The sequence below is a fragment of the Gasterosteus aculeatus genome, chromosome 4 (genome assembly GCF_964276395.1).
Source record: "Gasterosteus aculeatus chromosome 4, fGasAcu3.hap1.1, whole genome shotgun sequence".
In the NCBI taxonomy this organism is placed as follows: Eukaryota; Metazoa; Chordata; class Actinopteri; order Perciformes; family Gasterosteidae; genus Gasterosteus; species Gasterosteus aculeatus.
This window is the reverse complement of record NC_135691.1, coordinates 26,495,089-26,517,228: the sequence shown is the minus strand read 5'-3', so window position 1 is coordinate 26,517,228 and position 22,140 is coordinate 26,495,089. Positions and strand designations below refer to the sequence as shown.

At 42.5% G+C, this 22,140-nt stretch overlaps 2 protein-coding genes and 1 pseudogene across 3 annotated transcripts in view; all 3 read left to right on the top strand.

Annotated features, from left to right (window-relative positions):
• The window catches only part of spg1 (spiggin 1.1), a 32,377-nt gene extending 25,518 nt beyond the window's left edge, over positions 1-6,859 (top strand). The window contains exon 44 of the mRNA XM_078100199.1: positions 6,727-6,859. Within this exon, the coding sequence (XP_077956325.1) occupies positions 6,727-6,844 (118 nt within the window). The 3' untranslated portion in view covers positions 6,845-6,859. The remainder of the gene's footprint in view (positions 1-6,726) is intronic.
• LOC144406153 (mucin-6-like) lies at positions 598-5,509 on the top strand (annotated as a pseudogene). The gene is made up of 5 exons (XR_013467354.1): positions 598-706; positions 883-1,032; positions 1,625-1,719; positions 1,801-1,928; positions 2,240-5,509. The product of XR_013467354.1 is annotated as a mucin-6-like (transcript).
• A 10,582-nt stretch (positions 6,860-17,441) lies between the features above and the next one.
• Positions 17,442-22,140, top strand: part of spg-1c (spiggin type-1C) — a 144,218-nt gene continuing 139,519 nt past the window's right edge. The window contains 14 exon segments of the mRNA NM_001267630.1: positions 17,442-17,505; positions 17,982-18,026; positions 18,445-18,670; positions 19,414-19,543; positions 19,698-19,761; positions 19,944-20,026; positions 20,490-20,682; positions 20,784-20,909; positions 21,010-21,130; positions 21,274-21,409; positions 21,506-21,583; positions 21,687-21,765; positions 21,908-21,973; positions 21,975-22,046. Coding sequence (NP_001254559.1) covers positions 17,457-17,505; positions 17,982-18,026; positions 18,445-18,670; positions 19,414-19,543; positions 19,698-19,761; positions 19,944-20,026; positions 20,490-20,682; positions 20,784-20,909; positions 21,010-21,130; positions 21,274-21,409; positions 21,506-21,583; positions 21,687-21,765; positions 21,908-21,973; positions 21,975-22,046 — 1,468 coding nt within the window. The 5' untranslated portion in view covers positions 17,442-17,456.

Sequence of the window (22,140 nt, the reverse complement as noted above, 5' to 3'; positions counted from 1 at the left end):
CAGAAGATGTGTCATTGAAGGCCAATTTGTGACAACATTCGATGGAAAACAATTTGTCCTCCCTAGCAAATGTTTATATGTGGCTTAAAGGGTAATTTTTTTCCAATTCCCCAATTCCATGTAACAGTCACAGAATACAGATGTATTTCATGGTACTAACTAGTCTTTTACTTTAAAGGGTCCCAACTGGATAATAATAATAGAATTTTCACAAAAAAAACTCTTCATAAGAAGGGTTTCGGTTCAGCTGTTAGAGGTACAAGCAGTCTTTGAGAAATTCTTTTAAAATAACTTTCAAACATATTTAATGCAACACTAGTGTGCTATCATGGAATATAAACACCTTTTTTTTGCAGGAACTGTTTGTATTCAAAAAGAACAAGGCTTTGTTCGATGGGCAGGAGATCTCGGAATTCCATCAGTCTGGTAAAGAAAATTGGAAGGAAAAGTAGTTAATTACATGAATTCTGGATATTTCAAAAGTGTAGTACGTCTAGTTACCTAGCAATCCATTCATCATTCAGCATTTCCCCTGCCACCCATTCAATTACTGAGTTCTCTCCTGTAGGTCATGTTTGGATTTACTGGGTGTCCTCCATGTTCGTTCAGGTCCACACGACCATTGGTATAAACTTCCAAATTCAGCTCTCCCCTGTAATCCAGCTGTTCATCGACGCACCTGACAACTGCAATGACAAGATTAAAGGTGTGGACCACAGTCTACAAACAAGCCAGATATATATTCACTTGCATTCACTTCCATTATGTCTTTTTTTAAATTAACTCTCAATAAGAAAAAGAAAATTGATAGGAAGTACATAATATTTTCTGTGGCATGATCCAGTATGATTTGTAATCATAGCCAGTATGTCTTTTAGGTAGGTATTTGTGGCAATAGCAACAGTGACACCACAGATGACTTCACCACCAACAGCGGGATCATTGAGAACTGAGCTAAACCATTTGCTCTGTCCTGGAGTTTGGGGAATTGTTTCGGGAACATACCCACCACCTGCACCAACCTTGATAATGGTATGAATTAATAATATAAATGTGTTTGAAATATTTTTGAGATTCTCTCTCATCTGAACTACTCATCCGATTGACAGAACACTTGCATGATTTTGAGGACGGCATCAAATCCAGTTTTAAGATAAGGAGATATATTCATGCATTTTAACACAGTAGGTTGTGTTAATATAAATGTGTTTGAAATATTTTTGAGATTCTCTCTGTATGTCCGTCCTTTGATTTTTCTTGAGAACTACTCATCCGATTAACAGAACACTTGCATGGTGCTGAGGACCGCAGGGAATCTAGTGTCGAGATTTAGGGATATTTTCATTGGTAGTGCATATTTACACAATGGGTTGTGTCTGCTGTGCCATTGCTACTTTTTGCAATTATGTATGTCACAGCAGTTGTATTATTACCCAGGACAAGGAAGCGCAGTGTAGAATCTGAAAGCAGTACGAGAGGCTAAGCAATGGGCCTTTTCTAACATGGCACCTTTGTTCATATTATTTTTTATACCTTGGTATTTGTTCACTAGCTTGCTTTTGAAATTATATCAAAATGGAATCTAAAATAAATGCAATAATGATTTCAATATGTATTTTTGTAGAGAATTATGCTCATAAAAAGTGTTCAGTGTTGAACCAACCAAATGGGATATTTGCTCAGTGCCACCCTCATATCCCAACTGAATACTACTACACGGTAACAAGATTTTTGCCCCATACTAAATCCTTTATAAGTTTGGGAGTTTTAGAAATTAACATATTACTTACTTATTTCCAGGCTTGCATCCAAAGAATATGTAACTCTGAGTCAGAAAGAGGCCTTGTGTATTGGTCTTGCCAGCTACGCCAAAACCTGCGCTGGTGTTGGTGTTGTAATTGGAGACTGGAGGAGATTCACGGGATGTGGTAAGTTTAGTTCTGAAAAGTAAACAACGTATTCTGTGAATATCCTCACACTTTATTTTCTAGAGTTTACTGAAAAGAACCAATGGAGGTACAGTATGTTCAACAAACTAAATGAACTGAATCAAATTAGTTCCTTTGACTTTAATGAGATTGATTTTGTCATTTGTGATGATAATACGATGATGATGACAAACAATGATTAAAAGCCTTTCAGATTCATTTTAAGGATTTATACAGTTCATAGTTTGAATCAACAAATGTTTAAAAGACAACAGGTTTGTCCTATTGGTACATTTAATGTTGTGTCTCAGATTTGAAATGCCAGAAGAACCAAGAATGCACCATGCACCTGCACATGCACTTCTCTGTCTGGCCATGACATCTGCTGTGACATGAACGACAATCCTGTGGAGGGTTGTGGCTATCCGGAGGGAACTCACCTGAACCAAGGACATATCTGTTCCCCAAAGGAAGAGTGTGGTTGTATTTACTACGGTAGTATTGCAGACCCGGGGTCTGTTGTTATCGCCGAACAAAAGTGGTGAGTTGATTATCTGAGTATTGACAGTTTGTCTATAATACGACTGGTAAAGGTTGAAGCTATTACCCAGTGTCTTCCTTAACCCCCTCCACCCAATGCTGTCAGTGCGCTCGATTGTGGTGTCTCCACCTTTGATGTACACATACTGAAGCAAAATTATGTTATTTCTCAAAGCAAATATTGTGTCTGTCTAAGCTGTTTGCCGAATTGTGGTGAATATATTTTCTTCCATCGCAATCATATCGACATCATACTCATTCTTTTTTATCTTAGTTCCATTATTTAAAATTCAAAAATGTGAAGAAAAGGAAGTTCAAACTTGGTGTTTACCTGTCTGAAATATATATCACACAGATTGCAGAAATGGGAAGTGTCGGGATCTCCGATCCCCCGAGTCGATTGATGAGAAGGATCCAGCATGTTGATCAATTTTTTATTTTTTTTTAGAGAATTGCTCAAGTATTAAATTGGCTCCTACACCACAAATCCACAACGTACTCCTTACTTTAGCTTATTCGATATGCAGAATTAGATGTAACAGGTTTCTGCTTACCTTATTTTGAGGCCGACCTGGGAGTACGTCGCGTTCAGCTGGTGTAAGCGTTTTAGATCGAATTCGCCTGTGCGGGAAAACCTCTTATCCCGGACGAGCCCCCAAATTGTCGGGATCTCCGATCCCCCCGAGTCGATTGATGAGAAGGATCCAGCACGTTGATCAATTAAAGTCAAAAGTGAACATTTATTTAGAAGAGAAAAAGATTACATGAGCAATTCTCCGCAGATATCTGGCTCTAACTATTGCTTGCAAGCAGGAGGTCCAACACACCAGCACGTATTCCAGCGCTCTGTGTAATGGCGTCTCCAAGCAGTAAAAACGCTGAGTTTTTATACACTTGAAGACAGTTCTTAGTGCTGATTGTATCCATGGCTTGTTGGTCTATTTATTTGTATCCATTCTTCAATTGAAAGCAGTCACTACTTACTAGGGGTGTAACGATTCATTTTAACAACGATTCGATTCCAATCACGATTCATGGTTGCCGATTCGATTCATGGACGATCTGGGTTAATTTAGAACGATTCGATTCGATTCGATTCAGTGACTTGAAATCGATTTAGTAACTTTACTGGACAGTGCAGGCAAAGTTTCTGAGATCCCTGTTGTTTCTTGTAAGGAAATCAGGTTTAAATTAATTGTGGATATATTATAAACAAGCAAACAACAATTGATGGCAAATATATTAACCTTTTATTTGAATCAAGTGCCATTTTCAATGTAAACATTACACAATAATTACACAATGTTTGGATCAATTCACAGAACCCCGGATTTTCAACCACATTGTAGGGTCGCATGTCTTTAGAGATAAACTTGCCGATTGTTACTTGTTGTTACAACAACTGATGTTGAGTTTCGTGCTGGCGAGGCCTGAGGTGTCTGCAGAGCTGGAGTTACCTGCTGCTGCTGCTGCAGCGGTAACACTGCTAGAGGTGCCTGTTGTTTAATCCCACGGCGCCTTAGTAGATGGCCGGAAAGATTCGTCGTGTTTCTGTGGTTTTTATTTGGCTTCTACATATTCTACGAACAGCGACCGACTTATTTAGAACACCTCCGTGTTTGCAAAAGCCAAAATGTTTCCACATGCTGGATCGATAAGTTGGTTTGTAAATGTCTTGCTCGTAGTCGTCTCCGCCACGCTATGTGTTGTTGTTGTTCCGAGTTTCGCGCGGCTACCGCTGCCTACTGATGACGTCACAGACAGGCAGACTGAATCCAGTAACGTTTATCGTGTCTAAAGTGCTAAAAAACAAACAAACAAACACACATCCATGCCGTTTTTGTACTTAAATCCAGTGTGCAGTTTCCAAGTATCGACACAATCGATTATGTACCATTTCAATCGATTTGTAATCGATCCATATGACGTCCGGAATGCTTATTTGCGGAGCACAGATCGATTCAGTGGGATCGCAGGAATATAAATCGATTAATCGATTCAGTGAATGAATCGTTACACCTCTAACCCAAATCTATGTAGCGCTATCACCAAACGACTATCGCCCCATAGATCTTCTGTGCCAGTGCATTGAGCAAATCAAAGACTGGATGTGTCAAAATTTCCTACAACTAAATGAAGACAAAACTGAGATCATTGTATTTGGTGCTAAAAAAGAAAGGTTTAAAGTAACCCAACACCTTCACTCTCTGTTCCTGAAAACATCAAATAAAGCCAGAAATATGGGGGTTATTATGGATTCAGATTTACACTTGGAGAGTCACATCAAATCAGTAACAAAATCGGCCTACTACCACCTCAAAAATGTAGCACGACTTAGAGGGCTCATGTCAGCTCAAGACTTAGAAACACTTGTACATGCCTTTATTACTAGTAGGCTAGACTATTGTAATGGTCTCCTTGCAGGTCTTCCAAAAAAAAACTGTCAGGCAGCTCCAGCTTGTTCAGAACGCTGCTGCTAGAGTTCTAACAAAAACCAAAAAATGTGAGCACATTACACCAATTCTTAAATCCTTACATTGGCTCCCAGTATGTCAGAGAATTAATTTCAAAATCCTACTACTCACATATAAATCACTACATGGTTTAGGGCCAAAGTATATCACTGATATGCTTCCACTACATAAGCCTTCAAGATCACTAAGATCTTCTGACACCAATCTGTTAGTGATTCCCAGAGTAAATACAAATCATGGGAAAGCATCATTTAGTTACTACGCAACAAACAGCTGGAATAAACTTCCTGAAGATTTAAGACTTGCCCCAACTCTGATCACGTTTAAAACAAGACTGAAAACTTTTATGTTCAGCTTCGCCTTCTGCTAAATTTTACCTACATTGCACTTTTAACCTCTGCTTTTAATTAAACAATTTAAATAAGATTTTAATTCATAAATTGTATTTGCTGTTTTTAATTGTCTTTTAATTCCTGCATTTTATTTCACTTTATTGTATGTGAAGCACTTTGAGTCTGCCTTGTGTATGAAAAGCGCTATACAAATAAAATTGCCTTGCCTTGCCTTGCCTAACAATTACCCTTCTAACAAGCGTTTTTTTATTAATGGAAAAATGTGTTTGTCAAATTATTTTGGATTAATCCTATTATTATTAAAAAGGGTTAATGGCTGGATACCCAAATAAAAAGCAACGTGATATCCAAAACCTGTTCGTAAAAATGTATACAAAAATCTTGAACATAAAAATTCGTAACAATACATACGAACTGGCGGTGGTTAACCACGCCCCTTGAGTGAACAACATGGCAGACCATGTTGGATTCTTGAGTGAACGTCTCTCCGCCATGTTGGATATTTTGAGGGGGTTAGGGTTAGTATTGTATTCTTACAATTTAACATTGATTTCTCGTTAAAAATGCAATCATAACACGTTTATTTTACATCGTTAGACTTCATGAAGTGTGTTTACGGGGTGCAGGTCCCCATTCACTTTGAATAGGGTGACGTCATCAGTTGCATTTGAATTTGTATGTTCAAGATTTTCGTATACATTTTTACGAACAGGTTTTGGAGATCAGGCTGTAAAAAGAGACTTTTCTATCCAGAAATATGTATATATACTCACACCCAATACATACATATGTATATATATATGTACACACACACATACACATATATATATATATTATATGTCCTCCTGAGTCCAGAAATAAAATATATAAACTTTAAAATCTGAAACACTAGAGGTAACTAATAGCTAGGTACTAAATAATAGCTACAACAACAAACATTTAACCTTGAGCTCCTATTTTGTAATTCCGAGGCCAGATTGATATGGGACGACCACAAATGCTGCAAAACATGTAAGTAAAATACAAAAAGATAAAGTATTCAAGTCATTTACAATTTCAATTTGTAAAAGATTGACATTTCACTACAAGCCATTTAGGCCTTAGAAATTTAGACATTACAGTTCTTCACATTTTATAGGTTCTTTGCTTCCAATCAACTAACTGCCTCTGTTATTAACATTCCCACACACAGGTAACTCCAGTGTTTGGCGATGTTGAGTTTAGCACTACCGACTTTCACACAATATTGCACGTACCTGTCTGTTTGGGCGAATGTGTTTCTGGCTTGAGGTAAGAAGAAATACTCTTGTCACTGATCTACACCAATAGTTGTGACAAACAGTTTGTGCATTTTAGAAACCATTTGTCTGTGTTAATACCTTCTTTTTTCTTCCTTCCCTTCTCTTCTTCCCCCTCACTTTGATGCAACAGCATAAAGGTAGGCCGTAGACGTGTTTGGAGAAGCCTGCAACGGACCGTCTCATCCAGCCGAGGAAACGCTGCCTGCCGTCGCCAGAGAACAGACCAGAAAAGTCCGACAGTCTGTTAAACGGGTCTTCATGTTTCTGTGAAGCAGCGCGTCTTCAGCCTGCTAACAGTCAGCTAAACCGAGACAGCTGAGCTAAACTAAGGAAGCGCACGTTCAAACTCGCCGAAGCGTAAAATAGTTGTCGCGGTCCGTAGGTGCACAAAAACCGCTGCGCGCGTTCTGGGTTTGTGGATGACGTCATCATGACACGTTAATATCCGCCGTACTTTGCCTGTCTGTTGTCTGTTAGCTGCGTGCGAATTTTCATAATCTACTATCAGAGAATGTAGAAGACCTTCCGTTTATTAGCTTCTAGTGACGTAGTTGCAAGGCAATGTAAATTAATGGGCCGAAAGAAAACGTAGTATTGCCACGATTTTGGGGATAAAGCGTCAGAATACCACGTTCCACAAAGTAGATTTTACACGTTTTGCTGTGAGACTGGGTTGCCTCTTTTGGTAACAGTTGTTACTATAGCCATTTACTCTCTTTGTCCCTCTCCTGGTGACAGTTGGTACTACAGCTGTCTTAACTCTGCCTTTCTCTACTCTTCACTGTTCTCTTTTTATGACTTTGTCTTAGATCTTTATCTCTTAGACTCGTATCCACCCTTTTTTTTAAACCACTCTACCTTACCAACGTATGGGGATGCACATGATCAAAATAGCTAACCAATCAACTGATATAGTAACTACAGGGAGAGACTCTTAACATGATGAATGAACAACATTGGATCCTAGTTCTGGCACTTTTTAGCAAACATTAAAAAAAACGGTATGACGATGTCTAGTCATGTAATTGTATTAATCTGAAGGCGGTGTGCGTGCATGCAAATCCCATGATGATGAGTACTTTTTACAACCGGTGATGACGGAAAAATTATTATTATTCAACTTCACTCTTTAGATAAGTAACATGTAATCATATCACTGTGTTCTTAGAAAATATAGGGGGAAGAAAATAAACTTAAAATGCCCAAATGCCAAAAAACACTAATTAAGCGGTTCATTTGACATTTTATTGATGTGATTTCCCCAGAACAACAGTTAATATGTGTAGGGTCGGGTTTACTTACCCTCTACCTGTTTAGGCTTAAAATTATGAGCTTAATTATCATAACCAGCCAATTAGTAATCAAACCTCCATATAACAATTAAATGTTTTGTAACACTTAGCCAAAAAACGATTGTGATTGTACAAACACTGTGAGGTTGTGGGCTCAAGTTTGTGTATGTGTGAGGGAATGGGTCATGACCAATAAAGGCGGAAAGCGAGCAAAGTGGATTCCCTTAAAGAGAATCATACCATGGCTTTCTTCAACCATTTATATCTAACAAAGAGAGCACAAAGAGGAACGCATAATTTTAGACGAAAACTCCCTCGGCGTAGCACTTGGAGCTGCAGGCCAAGGGTCATCTGACAGATGATTATGAAATGTTTAAAGTCGTCAGAGGTCTAATTGTTGTCTCCTCAACTGTCCTTGAAAATAGTTTTACTCCCGACAGAAAAAGCAAATAATCAACAAAGTTTATAAAGCAACCTGCCAGTTCTCACTGTTTTTCTTGTGTTGTGTGGGAAAAATAACTATCTTTTGTCTGTAAATCCAGTGCTTGGTTTATTTTTTTTAATAAAGACGATATTTGAAAAAGCTTTTCTATTTCTTCCACATTGGGTAACGGCTACACAGCAAATAGTTGTCTCCTGCAACATTAATGATTAAAATATAACATTCAGAATTTTCGAGTAGGTTTCCAAATAGTGATGGTTAGAATATAATCAATGTTTATCTACAATAGCAAGGTATGAATATATTTCAAAGAGTAAAAGAAAAACCATGAGTTTAGGAGTTTACACTCAGGATATCTTATGATTTGATTCAGTCGTCTGGGGTGAGCCACCTTTTTTTCACTCTTATTAACTTGTGCATTTGGGCCTGACTGTTTAATTAAAACACAGCATTGCGCGGCAGGTGTTGACGCAATGTGATTTCTGCCCAGTGCTCTAACATGTGTTTGCAGTGAACGTAATTAGGCCAAGGAATTGACTATAAAATGTTAAGCAACACTTCCCTCCCTCCCCCGTTGAAATGACCGAATCACTCAAAAAAAAATATATGTTCATTTTACTGAATGGGAATCAAAGAACCGAGTCAGTAAAATGTGCCCAACTTCCCATCTGTAACGCACCACAAGAGACCAGAGTGAACTCAAGCGCAGAGCGCAGTTTTATTAGCGGGGTACAGACAAGGATCAGGCGTGGTAGAGTCCGGTGAACAGGCAGGGGTCGAAAAGCCAGGCAAGCAGGGAACAGACTGAGGCACCGTCAGGGAGCAGGCGAGGTCGTAGCTGGAGGTCAGGCGGGGGGGTCGAGAGCCGGGAGCGCGGAGGTAGGCAGAGGTACCGTCGGGGGTCAGGCAAGCGTGAACGAGGTCTGGGACAAAGGAGAGGTCAATAACAGGTAGGCAGAAACAGGATATCTAGAGAACGCTCAGAATGTGATGGCAACATGCACAAGACTTCGCACCGGCCTCTGAGGCTTCGGCAGCTTAAAGTCCAGCCTCTCCTGATGAGAGACGAGCCACAGGTGCGTTGGTGGGAGTGGCCGCGCCCGCTCAGTGGGCTGATCCTGAGTGGCACAAACCATTGTAACGTGCCACAGAGGGGTGACTGAGATCCCGAGCTTCGGACCTTAGTATTCCGGAGACGGGGAACGTCTGTTTGTGACAGAACCCCCCTGTCTAGAGGCGGCTCCGGAAGCCGAACCTCGACCTCTACGGGGGGGGCCTGCCCCGTGGCCGTGGGCCGGGGCACTCGGGATGGGCCTGATGAAACTCTGCAATGAGATCTGGGTGAATATCCGAGGCTGGGCGCCAGGCTCTCTCCTCCGGGCCATACCCCTCCCAGTCTACGAGGTATTGGAGACCAGACTGGCGACGTCGCGAGTTTAACAGAGCCCTGACCGCGTGTGTCGCCCCGTCCTCCAGGGGCGGTGGGGGGGTCGTCGGCTGCACCTCCGGTCCTGACTGACCGTCACAGGTCCTGATGGCCGGTTTGAGCAGGGATACGTGGAAAGTCGGATTGATCCTGTAGTGGGAGGGTAACTGCAACCGATATGACACAGGATTGATCTGCTTGATGATTTTGAATGGGCCGACGAAACGGGGACTTAGCTTTTTGGAAGGGAGGCGTAGACGGATATTCCGTGTGGACAGCCATACGTCCTGACCGGGTTGGAACCGGGGCGCTATGCGCCTGTGCAGAACGGCGTTCCCCTTCTGACGCTGGACGGCCCGTTGTATCTGGTCTCGAGCGGCATCCCAGACGGTCCTACTCAGTCTTAACCAGTCGTCCACCGCCAAGACCTCTGACGACTCCCCGGACCATGGAAATAAGGCTGGCTGGAAACCCAACATACACTGGAACGGCGATATCTTTGTGGACAAGCTCTTATGGGAGTTTTGAGCATATTCGGCCCATGGCAAAAACCGTCTCCATTCCCTCGGTTGCTGGAAGCAGTAGGCGCGTAGGAACCGGCCAATCTCTTGGTTCAGCCTTTCTGTCTGCCCATTGCTCTGTGGATGTTATCCATATAAGATATAAGACAGATGCACTTGAACATTTAACATTTTAAAAAATGCTGCCCATACCTTCGAGGTGAACTGGACCCCTCTGTCTGACACAATCTCCTCCGGTAGGCCGAAGGTCCGGAACACATGGTGAAACAGGGCTTCCGCGGTTTCCAAGGCAGTGGGTAATCCTTTGAGGGGAATCAGACGGCATGCCTTGGAGAATCTATCCACTGCCACCAGGATGGTGGTAAAACCCTGAGAACGGGGAAGGTCGGTAATGAAATCCACCGCCATGTGGGACCAAGGTCTATTAGGTATGGGGAGCGAGACCGGAGGGTAGTTGTCGGGAGGATCTTGTCTGGGCACATACGGCACAGGCCGTGACGTAATTTGTGACGTCCCGTACCAACGATGGCCACCAAAACTGCTCCCTGGTCAGTGAGAGAGTGCGTTGAATACCTGGATGTCCTGAACTGGGACACGAATGTATCCAATGCAGAAGCTGGGCACGGACCGCTGAGGGCACATAGGTTCTGTCCCCGGGGCAACCCGGGGGAACCGGGTCTCCTGGCAAGGCCTGTTGGATCTGTCCCATGATGTCCCATCTGATGGGGGCAATGATGTGTTGTGTGGGCAGGATCGGACCCGGGGTGTTCTGGGACGTCACCGTATCATGGAGACGGGAGAGTGCGTCTGCTTTGCCGTTCTTCGAACCTGGTCTATAGGTCAGGGTGAAATCAAACCGGGTAAAAAACAGAGCCCAACGCGCCTGACGAGGGTTCAAGCGTTTAGCCGACTGAATGTATTCCAAATTGCGGTGGTCCGTTAGGACCACAAAGGGGTGCTTGGTTCCCTCCAGCCAGTGTCTCCACTCCTCAAAGGCCAGTTTGACTGCCAGGAGTTCGCGATTTCCCACGTCGTAATTACTCTCCGCCGAGGTCAATTTGCGCGAAAAGAACGCACATGGGTGTAGTTTAGCGGGCTTACCATGGCGCTGAGAGAGGATGCCTCCTACTCCTGTTTCCGAGGCATCCACCTCCACCACAAAGGGGAGGTTCGGGTCCGGGTGCTTGAGGACAGGTGCTGAGGTGAATCTGTCCTTCAGCTCTCTGAAGGCCCGGGCGGCAGCCTCATTCCAGACGAGTTTCTTGGGAGACCCCTTTAAAAGAGACGTTAGCGGTGCAGCCACTGAGCTGAAGTTGCGAATGAAACGCCTGTAAAAGTTTGCGAAGCCCAGAAAGCGCTGGAGCTCCTTAACGGTCTGGGGCCCCGGCCAGTCCACTACTGCCTTGATCTTATCCTTGTCCATCTGGACCCCCTGGGAGGAAATTACGTACCCCAGAAATTGTACCTGGGTCTTATGGAACTCGCATTTCTCCAACTTGACATAAAGGTGGTTCTCCAGCAGTTTCTCGAGGACTTGGCGTACATGCTTCTCCAGATCTGTTGAGTAGACCAAGATGTCATCAATGTACACGATTACACATTTTCCTATGTATTCCCGGAGCACCTCGTTGACGAACGCTTGGAACACGGACGGGGCGTTGGCTAACCCAAAAGGCATCACCAGATACTCGTAATGCCCCGTTGCCGTGTGAAATGCAGTTTTCCATTAGTCACCGTCCCTCATGCGAATAAGGTTATAGGCGCTGCGGAGATAGAGTTTGGTATATACCTGGGCCTCTCGTAGTTGTTCTACAGCCGCAGGCACCAACGGCAGGGGGTATCGGTACTTAATGGTGGTGGCGTTCAACCCCCTATAATCAATACATGGTCGAAGCCCGCCATCCTTCTTCACAAAGAAGAAGCTCGACGCTGCGGGTGATGTGGAGGGGCAAATGAAACCCTTGGCGAGAGCCTCTTCCACATAATTCTCCATGGCCTGTGATTCTGGCAAAGATAGGGGGAAGATCCTACCTCGGGGTAGAGTAGCTCCTGACATCAGGTCTATGGCACAGTCCCCTGGTCTGTGTGGTGGCAAGCATTCGGCGCTCGTCTTGCTGAATACCGCTGCGAGATCCAGGTAGACAGAGGGGACCCCTGGTGGGGCCGCGGCGGCCGGGCTCCTGATGGTGGCTGCTCTAATGGGTTTAACCAGGCACTGGGAGGCACACTTGTCGCTCCAACTGAGCAGTTCATTATTGGTCCAGGAAATCTGTGGTTCATGGAATGCCAGCCATGGCAAGCCTAAGATAATTTCATTCGTTATGTCGTCAATAACTAGCAAAGATAGTCTTTCAGAGTGCAAAACACCCACAACCAGGGTAACCGGGACTGTAACCTGCGAGATGAGACCTGACCCGAGAGGCTGATTGTTAATGGCCGTAATCGGGAGCGGCGGAGAGCAGGGCGACGTAGCTAGTTGAAGATGTTGCACTAGACGTCGACTAATGAAATTCCCTGCAGACCCTGAGTCTACTAAAGCTGGAACGGTTACTCGCACCTTACTCCCGATGATAGTGACCGACAAGACATTGGTGCGAGGAAATGTTGGGGCAGAGAAGCGTGCTCACCTTCAGTGGTTGACCTCTGGTTCCCCGATGAGGGCAGGTGTTCCGGTAGTGTCCAGTCCTCCCGCAGTAGAAGCATAAACCTTCTACCCTCTGTCGCTCGCGCTCCTCTGGAGACAGTCGAGTCCCCCCCGAGTTGCATTGGCTCTCCCTCCGAACCAGGAGCAGCCTCGGAGGTGGAGTATGGGAGGCCCCTGGAATGATGACCCTCCCCGCTCCTGGAGCTCTTTTCCTGCTGTCTCTCTCTCCTGCGACGGTCGAGTTGAGCAGCCAGAGAGATGAGGTCCTCAAGGGTATTACCCCAGTCCCTGTTCACCAGTTCGTCCTTAAGAGAGTCACCAAGGCTATGATAAAAGGTGGTCATCAGAGCAGACTCCTCCCATCTGCTCTCTGCCGCCAGGGTCCTGAAGTCTATCGCAAAATCAGCCACCGCCCGTTGTCCCTGGCGCAGCTTCAAGAGGCGGCTGGCAGCCTCCTGCAAACTATAGGGGTGATCAAACACCTGTCTTAGCTGTTGCATGAACTTCTCATGGTCTGAACAGACAGGGTCCTGTTGGCCCCACACTGCAGTGGCCCACTCTAAAGCTCTCCCTGTGAGCCTAGAGATAATAAAGGCCACCCTAGCGTGACCTGAAATAAACTGTGGGGCTTGTAATTCAAACACCAGGGAGCACTGGGTCAGGAAACCTCTGCAGGACTCGGGGCTACCATCATAACGCTGAGGTGGCGCTAGATGAGGTGCTGACAGCGGTATTGCCGGTGCGGGGGTTTCCATGGCAGCAGAAACTCCGGCTGAAGCAGTAGGGGCGGCCGCCCGCGCGGACGTATGCACCGCGTGCTGCTTGAGCTCCTGAAGAGCTGCTGCTAGGGTGTTGAAGGCTTCCCCGATTTGGCCGAGTCGTTGGCCTTGCTCGGTTTGGACCGCGGCGAGATGTTCAATGACCTGAGGCATACTGAGGTCTCCTCCAGCCTGCTGATCCGGGTCGGACATTTCCACAGGCGATGGAAACGCTGCGCCTCTGCTGGGTCTGGTTGTGGCGAAGTCTTCTGTAACGCACCACAAGAGACCAGAGTGAACTCAAGCGCAGAGCGCAGTTTTATTAGCGGGGTACAGACAAGGATCAGGCGTGGTAGAGTCCGGTGAACAGGCAGGGGTCGAAAAGCCAGGCAAGCAGGGAACAGACTGAGGCACCGTCAGGGAGCAGGCGAGGTCGTAGCTGGAGGTCAGGCGGGGGGGTCGAGAGCCGGGAGCGCGGAGGTAGGCAGAGGTACCGTCGGGGGTCAGGCAAGCGTGAACGAGGTCTGGGACAAAGGAGAGGTCAATAACAGGTAGGCAGAAACAGGATATCTAGAGAACGCTCAGAATGTGATGGCAACATGCACAAGACTTCGCACCGGCCTCTGAGGCTTCGGCAGCTTAAATGCCCAGCCTCTCCTGATGAGAGACGAGCCACAGGTGCGTTGGTGGGAGTGGCCGCGCCCGCTCAGTGGGCTAATCCTGAGTGGCACAAACCATTGTAACGTGCCACAGAGGGGTGACTGAGATCCCGAGCTTCGGACCTTAGTATTCCGGAGACGGGGAACGTCTGTTTGTGACACCATCACTGTTCACCACTCTCTCGCTCGGCCATACCCACCATGTACGTCCTGCTCTTAAGGAATCATTTCTGTTTCCTTGACTGAGCCTATGCAACAGTCCCAATGCACGGCCACGAGAAGATAAACCAATCTCTCTTCTTGTTACTCCTGAGTGCTTGTAAGGATTTGTTCAAAATGAACGACACATCACGAGTGGTGAAGGAAAAGCGGTGATGCTTATGAATGTCTCTTTCCTCGATCCTTACAGAGCTTCGGTAAGCTCCCCTTGAACTCGCTCTTGAAGTTGTTTATTTCTCCTCTCCCGGGACTCTTTCCGAGTTCCGTCATTAACCAAAAAAACGTGTGAAATATCCCTAACTATAGACTAATCGTCAGAGTCACTGGCCGTTCCTCTGTTTAATCCCCTATCCCACTTTCTTTTTTCTTCCTCTCTCCTCCAGGCCTGCTCCCCCCTTTTTTCTTACATCTGATTGGACTATCCCACCTCCCAACCAATACAAATTTTCAAACATTAAAACATTAATTACACCCCATACCATGAGAACAAACAACAACAAAAACACAATCATTTTAGGACACAACCCACTTCACTATAGGGCTACATACACAGGTTGAAGCAGTTCGTCTGCGCACCCCGCCGGCCGTAACATCCAGCGGTCCCCGCCAATGTCTAAACCATCGTTACGCCCTTGTACAGTACACTCTGTGTTGAATAACAAGTTGTTTCTTTGAGAAAGTAGAAACAGGCAGAACTTTTTTTGAGTAAATTATCAAATATTTTTAAAATGTTGTACTGACAGAACTTTCTGTACTTCCCGATGAGTTATAACAAGTAGTAATTCCGGTTAAAAGTCAGCTGAGCACAATGGTTTATTTTTCCATTCCATCATATCACAGTTTTTGGTGCATACATACAAGAGGTGAAAAATACTTTTGGCTGCACCGTGTGGCTGTTTATTCCCATCCAACAACTCATCCCAAACATCTACTTCCTGCTCCCTTTTAACCTCCACCTGTCACCAGCGTTATGCCCCTCTCCCTTACCTGGGCCCGTAAATTCAGTCCTCTACAGTCCCCCACAGGGCTGTCAATAGATTACAAAAATAAAATAATGAATCTGACATTTGTAATTATTTGAATGAATGAGTATTAAATAGTTATTTTATTAAACACAAAACTACACAAATTTATATAGATAGTTTTAATAGTAAATTTGTCTTGAAGACATACAGAGTCAGCTTTTGAGAAATTTATCCAACAGAACATTTCACACTGCCTGTCGGAGACCACACCTGTATTCTAGTGTGTTGGTAGAATAATAAAATCTGAGTTGCATGGTTTAACAGTATGCAGCCCCCTACCTAACAAGAGTTTGACACCCCTGCTCCATAACGAGAGCGAATTCATTCGGATTTGCCATCTCATCTTGCTGCGGCGGGAATTACTGTAAATAGTGTAAAGTTCAGTCGTCAAGTCTCATGTTTAGACTGAATATTTACCACTTCCATTTATATTTAACATTTATATTTCCATTTAACATTTCCATTTATATTTACATGTAACCTTTATATATAACATTTAACATTTACAATTAACATTATTTTTTACATTTAACATTTATATTCATATTTAACATTTAAATTTAGATGAAATATTTATATTATTTAATAACTTTGCATTACGGTCAAACAGTATCCTTGGAAAGGTTATTGCATAAATTTACATGAACTTCTCTCTAAATGTTTGAAAAAGTGACATATGAATATTGTCGTCCTTTTTTCCATATGATAATGCTAAATGTACCAAAACTGCGCAGGATTTTAGAGTGTGCAACATGTTACAAACAGCGCCCCCTATCAGACACGACATCCAGAATGGCCGTATCATCAGGAAACGTTACCATGTAATTGTTACCAGTACTGCATGTACTGACGCACCCCTGGGGGGCTGTGTGCCGGGCAGGGTAGATGTTGAGATGGAAGTAGCCTAGCAGCTACCAACATGTTTGGGGCACTATCAGTCCTAAAGAGGTCCGTTTGCCACTGATCCCCCTTCTGTTTGACAATTCAAGGAACTCCTCCGCAGAGTTCTCCGCTGTATGTCGCACCTCTTTGCACCACCTTTGATTTGATTTTTTCCCAATGCAAAAATCTGTCTCCATCTTCAACTACCGTCTCGGTCTCTCCGATCTAACTGACTGCAGGCACACAGTGGTTTCGTGTCAGTGGTCAACGCACATTGGAAGTGAACAAAGTTGCGTTTAATGCGTTGAGATATTTTATTGCATTAATCTCTGCCACATTAATTGCATAGATTAGCGCGTTAACAAAGATATATATCTATATGTATATAGATATATAAGTATAGACAAATGCGTTCAAGTTATTCTGTATTAGTTTGCAGCTATATGTAGCATCTTTAAATACTTAATCCAACAGCAGGCAGGAAACTACGAACATCCACGACAAAAGACAATGACACGACAAGGGACACAAGAGACACACGGCTTAAATACACAAGGGAGGTGCAGGTGATTGGACACAGGTGGAAACTATTAGACGATCACAAGGGATGACGGGACAAGGCAGGAAGTGAAGTTATCCGGGGACACGAAACTACAAAATACAACAGGAAGTGAACCACACCGTGACACTCTAAACAGGAAAAGCATTGTCTGGTTAATTTGAAAAAAATACACTTTATATTTTACCCATTATGTGTGGTGGGTGACTCAAATATTTACAGGTTGTTCTTATTTCTGGAAGATCACATTGGGTTTTAAATGAATATGTCAAGTTCAATGTTTAATTTGATTTTCTTTCTATTTCAAGTATCCTAGTATATTGTGTGAATGAGTACGGGTGGGGCGGTGCCATTTCTTTTAGGATTAACACTGCATATATAAGCCATGTGGTGGGTTGTTTGTTTCAACTGCTCTCCTGCAGCATCAGGCAGCATGACAACCCAAAGACGGATTCTGGCATTCTCCCTTTCACTGGCCTCAGGTATTTCCACCGCAAAATGATAAAGGGCAAAATTTAAACTCTTGCCAGTCTGAAAATGATTTGTTTTTCGTGATGTTTTCACTGGATGAGTAAATTGAATAAAGTATGTATAATTTTTGCTAAATTTTGCTAAACTAAAATGTCTTTCTCATGCAACCTTATAGGTTACATATATATATATATATACTATATCATCAAAAATAGTTTTGTTAGCTAATCTAAAATGTGCACACAGAAAATATGAATAAAATACGATTAACTTCCTTAGAATAAATAGTGGACACTGACAAAAGCAATTTCTGCCAATTATGAACATTTAAACTTTTGGTCATCTAAAATAGAGGTAGCTGCGATTTGTAGTTGCTGCTTACACATATAAATACTTTACTGGTAAAACAGTAAGAATTTTTTTTTATTTAGAAATTTCTATGATAATTAATGTTTACTTGCATGATGACACTGTATTTTTCTTCTAGTTTTTGGCACAGTGGAATTGTTAAAGACCAAAGAAACTCAGACTTGTGAGTACAAACCAATCAATGTGTGATATTTATCATTTCACTACCCAGATTACTTTTTTACATTATTGTCTTACTGTTCCTTTTGTGATCACATTTTTGCTGTTTGCTTTTTGCAAAACAAACCAAACAAATTCCACTGGCTGTTGCAATGTGTAGGATTGTGTACATGGAAGATAAACACAATTGTTGTTTAGAATTAGAGTTGAGCATTTGGCTTATTGAGTTGAAAAGACACTATTAAAAATCCTTTTCATTCAATGATAGTTTACCTTACACCAGGTAAGGAAAATCGAGCACACCTTGACCCTAACATTAAAATCTAAATTCCACATTACAAAGTAATTTAATTTACTTATTTCTTCATTTCTGATCCACATTTGTCCCTATTGTTTAACATAAATTGTTGAATTGTGATCAGACACTTGCAGGACATTTGGCAGCGGGATCGTCCAGCCTTTTCAGGGGGAGAGTTACTATGTTCGGTCTGACTGCCCGTTCACACTCACAAGCTTCAACGTCAACCAGGGGGAATATTCTGTCACCATACGGCGAGGTCACAACGGGCTGTTGGTCCAAGTCGAGATCGTCCTCAACAATGTCACGACACTTTTGCAGGATGGCCACGTTGTGGTGAAGAACAAAAGGTTTGAGCCCAAGCAGAAAACTGCAGCCACACTGAACACCAAGTAAAGACTAATGCAAAAAAAGTCAATTTTGTTAAATGAAAACATACTGAGTTAACACACCAAGTCAAGCTGTTACCAAGTTATCACTTAGGGACTTATTTCAGAGAGGTGGAAACTGTAATAGTTCACCCATTCGGTCTTTAATTAAAAAAAAAAAGTTAGAAAGTAAGTAAGAAAAGTAAGAAAAACTATCCAAAGTAAAAGCAAGCCTTTTTTTAATGTCAAGTGGTAGTCATCATTTGTAAAAAGACCTTTAATGTATTTGATGTTAGAACCCATTTTCTGTATTGTTTTCCAATGGTCCATTGTTACTTGGTACATTTTTTCAACTATTGGCGTACTTCCTCTACTACTCATCATCTAGCGAATATGCACATTTTACACAACTACAGTTATTTGAAAACTTCAGTTCCTAGTTTGTGGACATTTTTGGACATTTTGGAAATAAGAGTAGCATGTTGATTAGCTGAGGACATTCCACTCCGACTCTAGCTCAAATAGGGAAATTTGTCTTTTAAAAACAAAGTTGTGATACATTACATAGATTGGATTGTTCTGCATTGTTTACGTTTCAAACTTCATAGTACTGACATACTTTTACTTAAATGCCATTTTTATTGCAGGATTTTATTGCAATGTAGTACTTGTACTTCACTACTACCCCTAGTATTTAATAACAGTCGATGTTTATGTCTCGATAGTGTTTCCGATCCATGCGACCAAAAATACCAGCATATCTTTAAATACGGCATCTACACTAGACTGAAGAGCTCGCTGCTTCCTTTCAGTGTCACCTGGCACAGTGTATGTGGGGGAATAAACTCTCTGTGGGTAAGTTGGCGTTATACAGTCGGCTCAACACACTTTTAAGAGCAAAATCACAGTAAGACAAATGCATGCAGGCATAATCAATGACTTAAGTTAATTGGAACATATAACACTAACCTCACTCACTGAAGCCCATTTGTTTAAATTTGTTATTAAGGTGACACTGGAGTCGGAGCTGAACACCACCACATCTGGACTGTGTGGAAAACAAAACGTTGCAGGTATTATTCACTGACTGGAAGTGAGACATTGATTGTTGTAATATAGCAGTCGTAGCATTGACAGCAGTACTTCCAGTAGCAGCTGCAATCATTTCTTTTGGTGGTGGTGAAAGTGATTTGAATAGCCAAACCTTTGTTTGCATCCAGTTTGGTTTAACAATGTATATTTTTCATGACATCAGGCCACAGGGACGAGTTGATCAGAGACAGCAAGCTCCATGACCACAAATGTAAAACCAGCAGTCCTGTGTTGCAAAAAAACGATGTAAGTTAACATTTGTAATGATTAACTTATTTCAAACACAGCCAGGTTCATGCTGTGATATTAGATTCCAGTATGCTATTGGTAAGGCTCTTTTCTCTTTTCTACCTACTTTTTTTTCACTCATTGATCTCACGGTACTGACTTTTATTAATTAATTGGGGACTCATAGGAAAAAGAGGACGCTTAAGTAAAATAAGAAAAATAAAACACAATAGAATACATAGACATAGCAGGTGGAAAATAAACCCATGAAAAAATAAGAAATAATATTAAGATCAGTAATGATTTCACTACATAACTACAAACATAAACACAGCAGCCGGAGAATCTGCATTTTCTTCTGTTCTTTTCTACATCATTGGTGGAAGATTTATTTTTTAAGATTGAGACTCACAAAATAAGTGAACAATCCATAGTATGTGTCCTAATTCCAGATATTCAAGTGGTTTCCTCATGTTTGCAGATATGCCGTCAATTCTTTCAAGAAATCAAGGACTGTGTGCAATACAACAATTCTCACTATCAGCGACTCTGTGAAGAGAACATTTTTGGCTTTGAAAACAGCCAGAGCGTCTTCTGTCCTTTCTTCAAAGAATTTGCAAGCCAGTGTAACCAATCAACAATCAACCGATTTTGGAGACATTTAACCAAATGTGGTAAGCACTCTTCAAAAAAACAAAAAAATCATTGGTATTATAGAACACTCATTGGAGAAGAAAAAATTACGTTATTGCCCATTTTCTGTGGTTTAATGCAGCAGAACCGAGGTGTCCAGGAGACCTGATATATAGGGAAAAGGGTCCAGCAGTTATTCCCAGCTGCTCCAACCCGAAACCTCCACCCTTCTACCAGGAACTCACTGAAAGCTGTGCCTGTCCAGAGGGTGAAAGAGCACGATATGTCTTTATGATGTAGCTCTCTAAAAGTTTCATAGTTTGTTTAGCCTCAATGAGCCTAATGACATGGGGTTATTTGTATTTTAGGTAACGTTTTGAATAATGGTGCAAAGGGCTATCGCTGTATTCCTTGGTCCAGCTGCTCTTGTGAGTTTGCTGGCAAGAGTTACAGAAACGGAGAAATACGACGTTCCAAGTGTCACTCATGGTAATATACTTCAAACTTTCAATTTCAGAGACACAAGATGGTCCCTAGCAAAATATGGGCAGATAAACAGTTGCCTTACCTCTTTTTAAGTTCAATAACATGAACTATTGTAAGTTTTTAATTTAGGTTCTATTTTCACACAGTACGTGTCATGGTGTGGTATGGCGATGCTCAGAGAACTTTTGCCGCAGAAGATGTGTCATTGAAGGCCCGTTTGTGACAACATTCGATGGAAAACAATATGTCCTCCCTCAAAAATGTTCATATGTGGCTTCAAAGGTAATCTTTGCCAATTCCCCATCATGTAACGGACACAGAATACATTCTTATCTTATATATTCTTTTCATTATACTAACCACCCTTTTACTTTAAAGGGTCCCAACTGGAGAATAAGAATACATTTTTCACGAAAAGGACTCTATCTTAGAAAGGTTGTGGTCCGGTTCTCTGAGGTACAAGCAGTCTTGAGGAATTCATTTAAAATAACACAATCTTTCAAACCCATGTAATTCAAGAGTACTGTGGTGTCATGGAATATAAACATTTTTTTTGCAGGAACTGTTTGTATTCAAAGAGAACAAGGTTTTGTGGAATGGGCAGGAGATCACTAAATTCCATCAGTTCCAAGAAAATTGTGAGGAAATGTAGTTAATTACATTATTTGGCTGCAATTAATTTTAAATGTGTAGTACCTCTTGTTGCCTAGCAATCCATTCATCATGGCTAATTTACACGGCCACCCATTAATTGAATTGAACTGAATTCTCTCCCTGTAGGTAATGCTAAGATTTACTGGGTGTCCTCCACGTTCCTCCAGGTCCACACAACCTCTGGTTTTTTTTCTTCAAATTCAGCTGTCCCCTGAAATCCAGCTGTTCATCGACGCACCCGACAACTCCAATTACAAGATTAAAGGTGCAGACCATAGTCCACAGACAGGCCAAAATATTTTCCCTTCAAGATTTACTTTTCACTTTAGGATGCACTTTCATTATCATTATGAATTAGC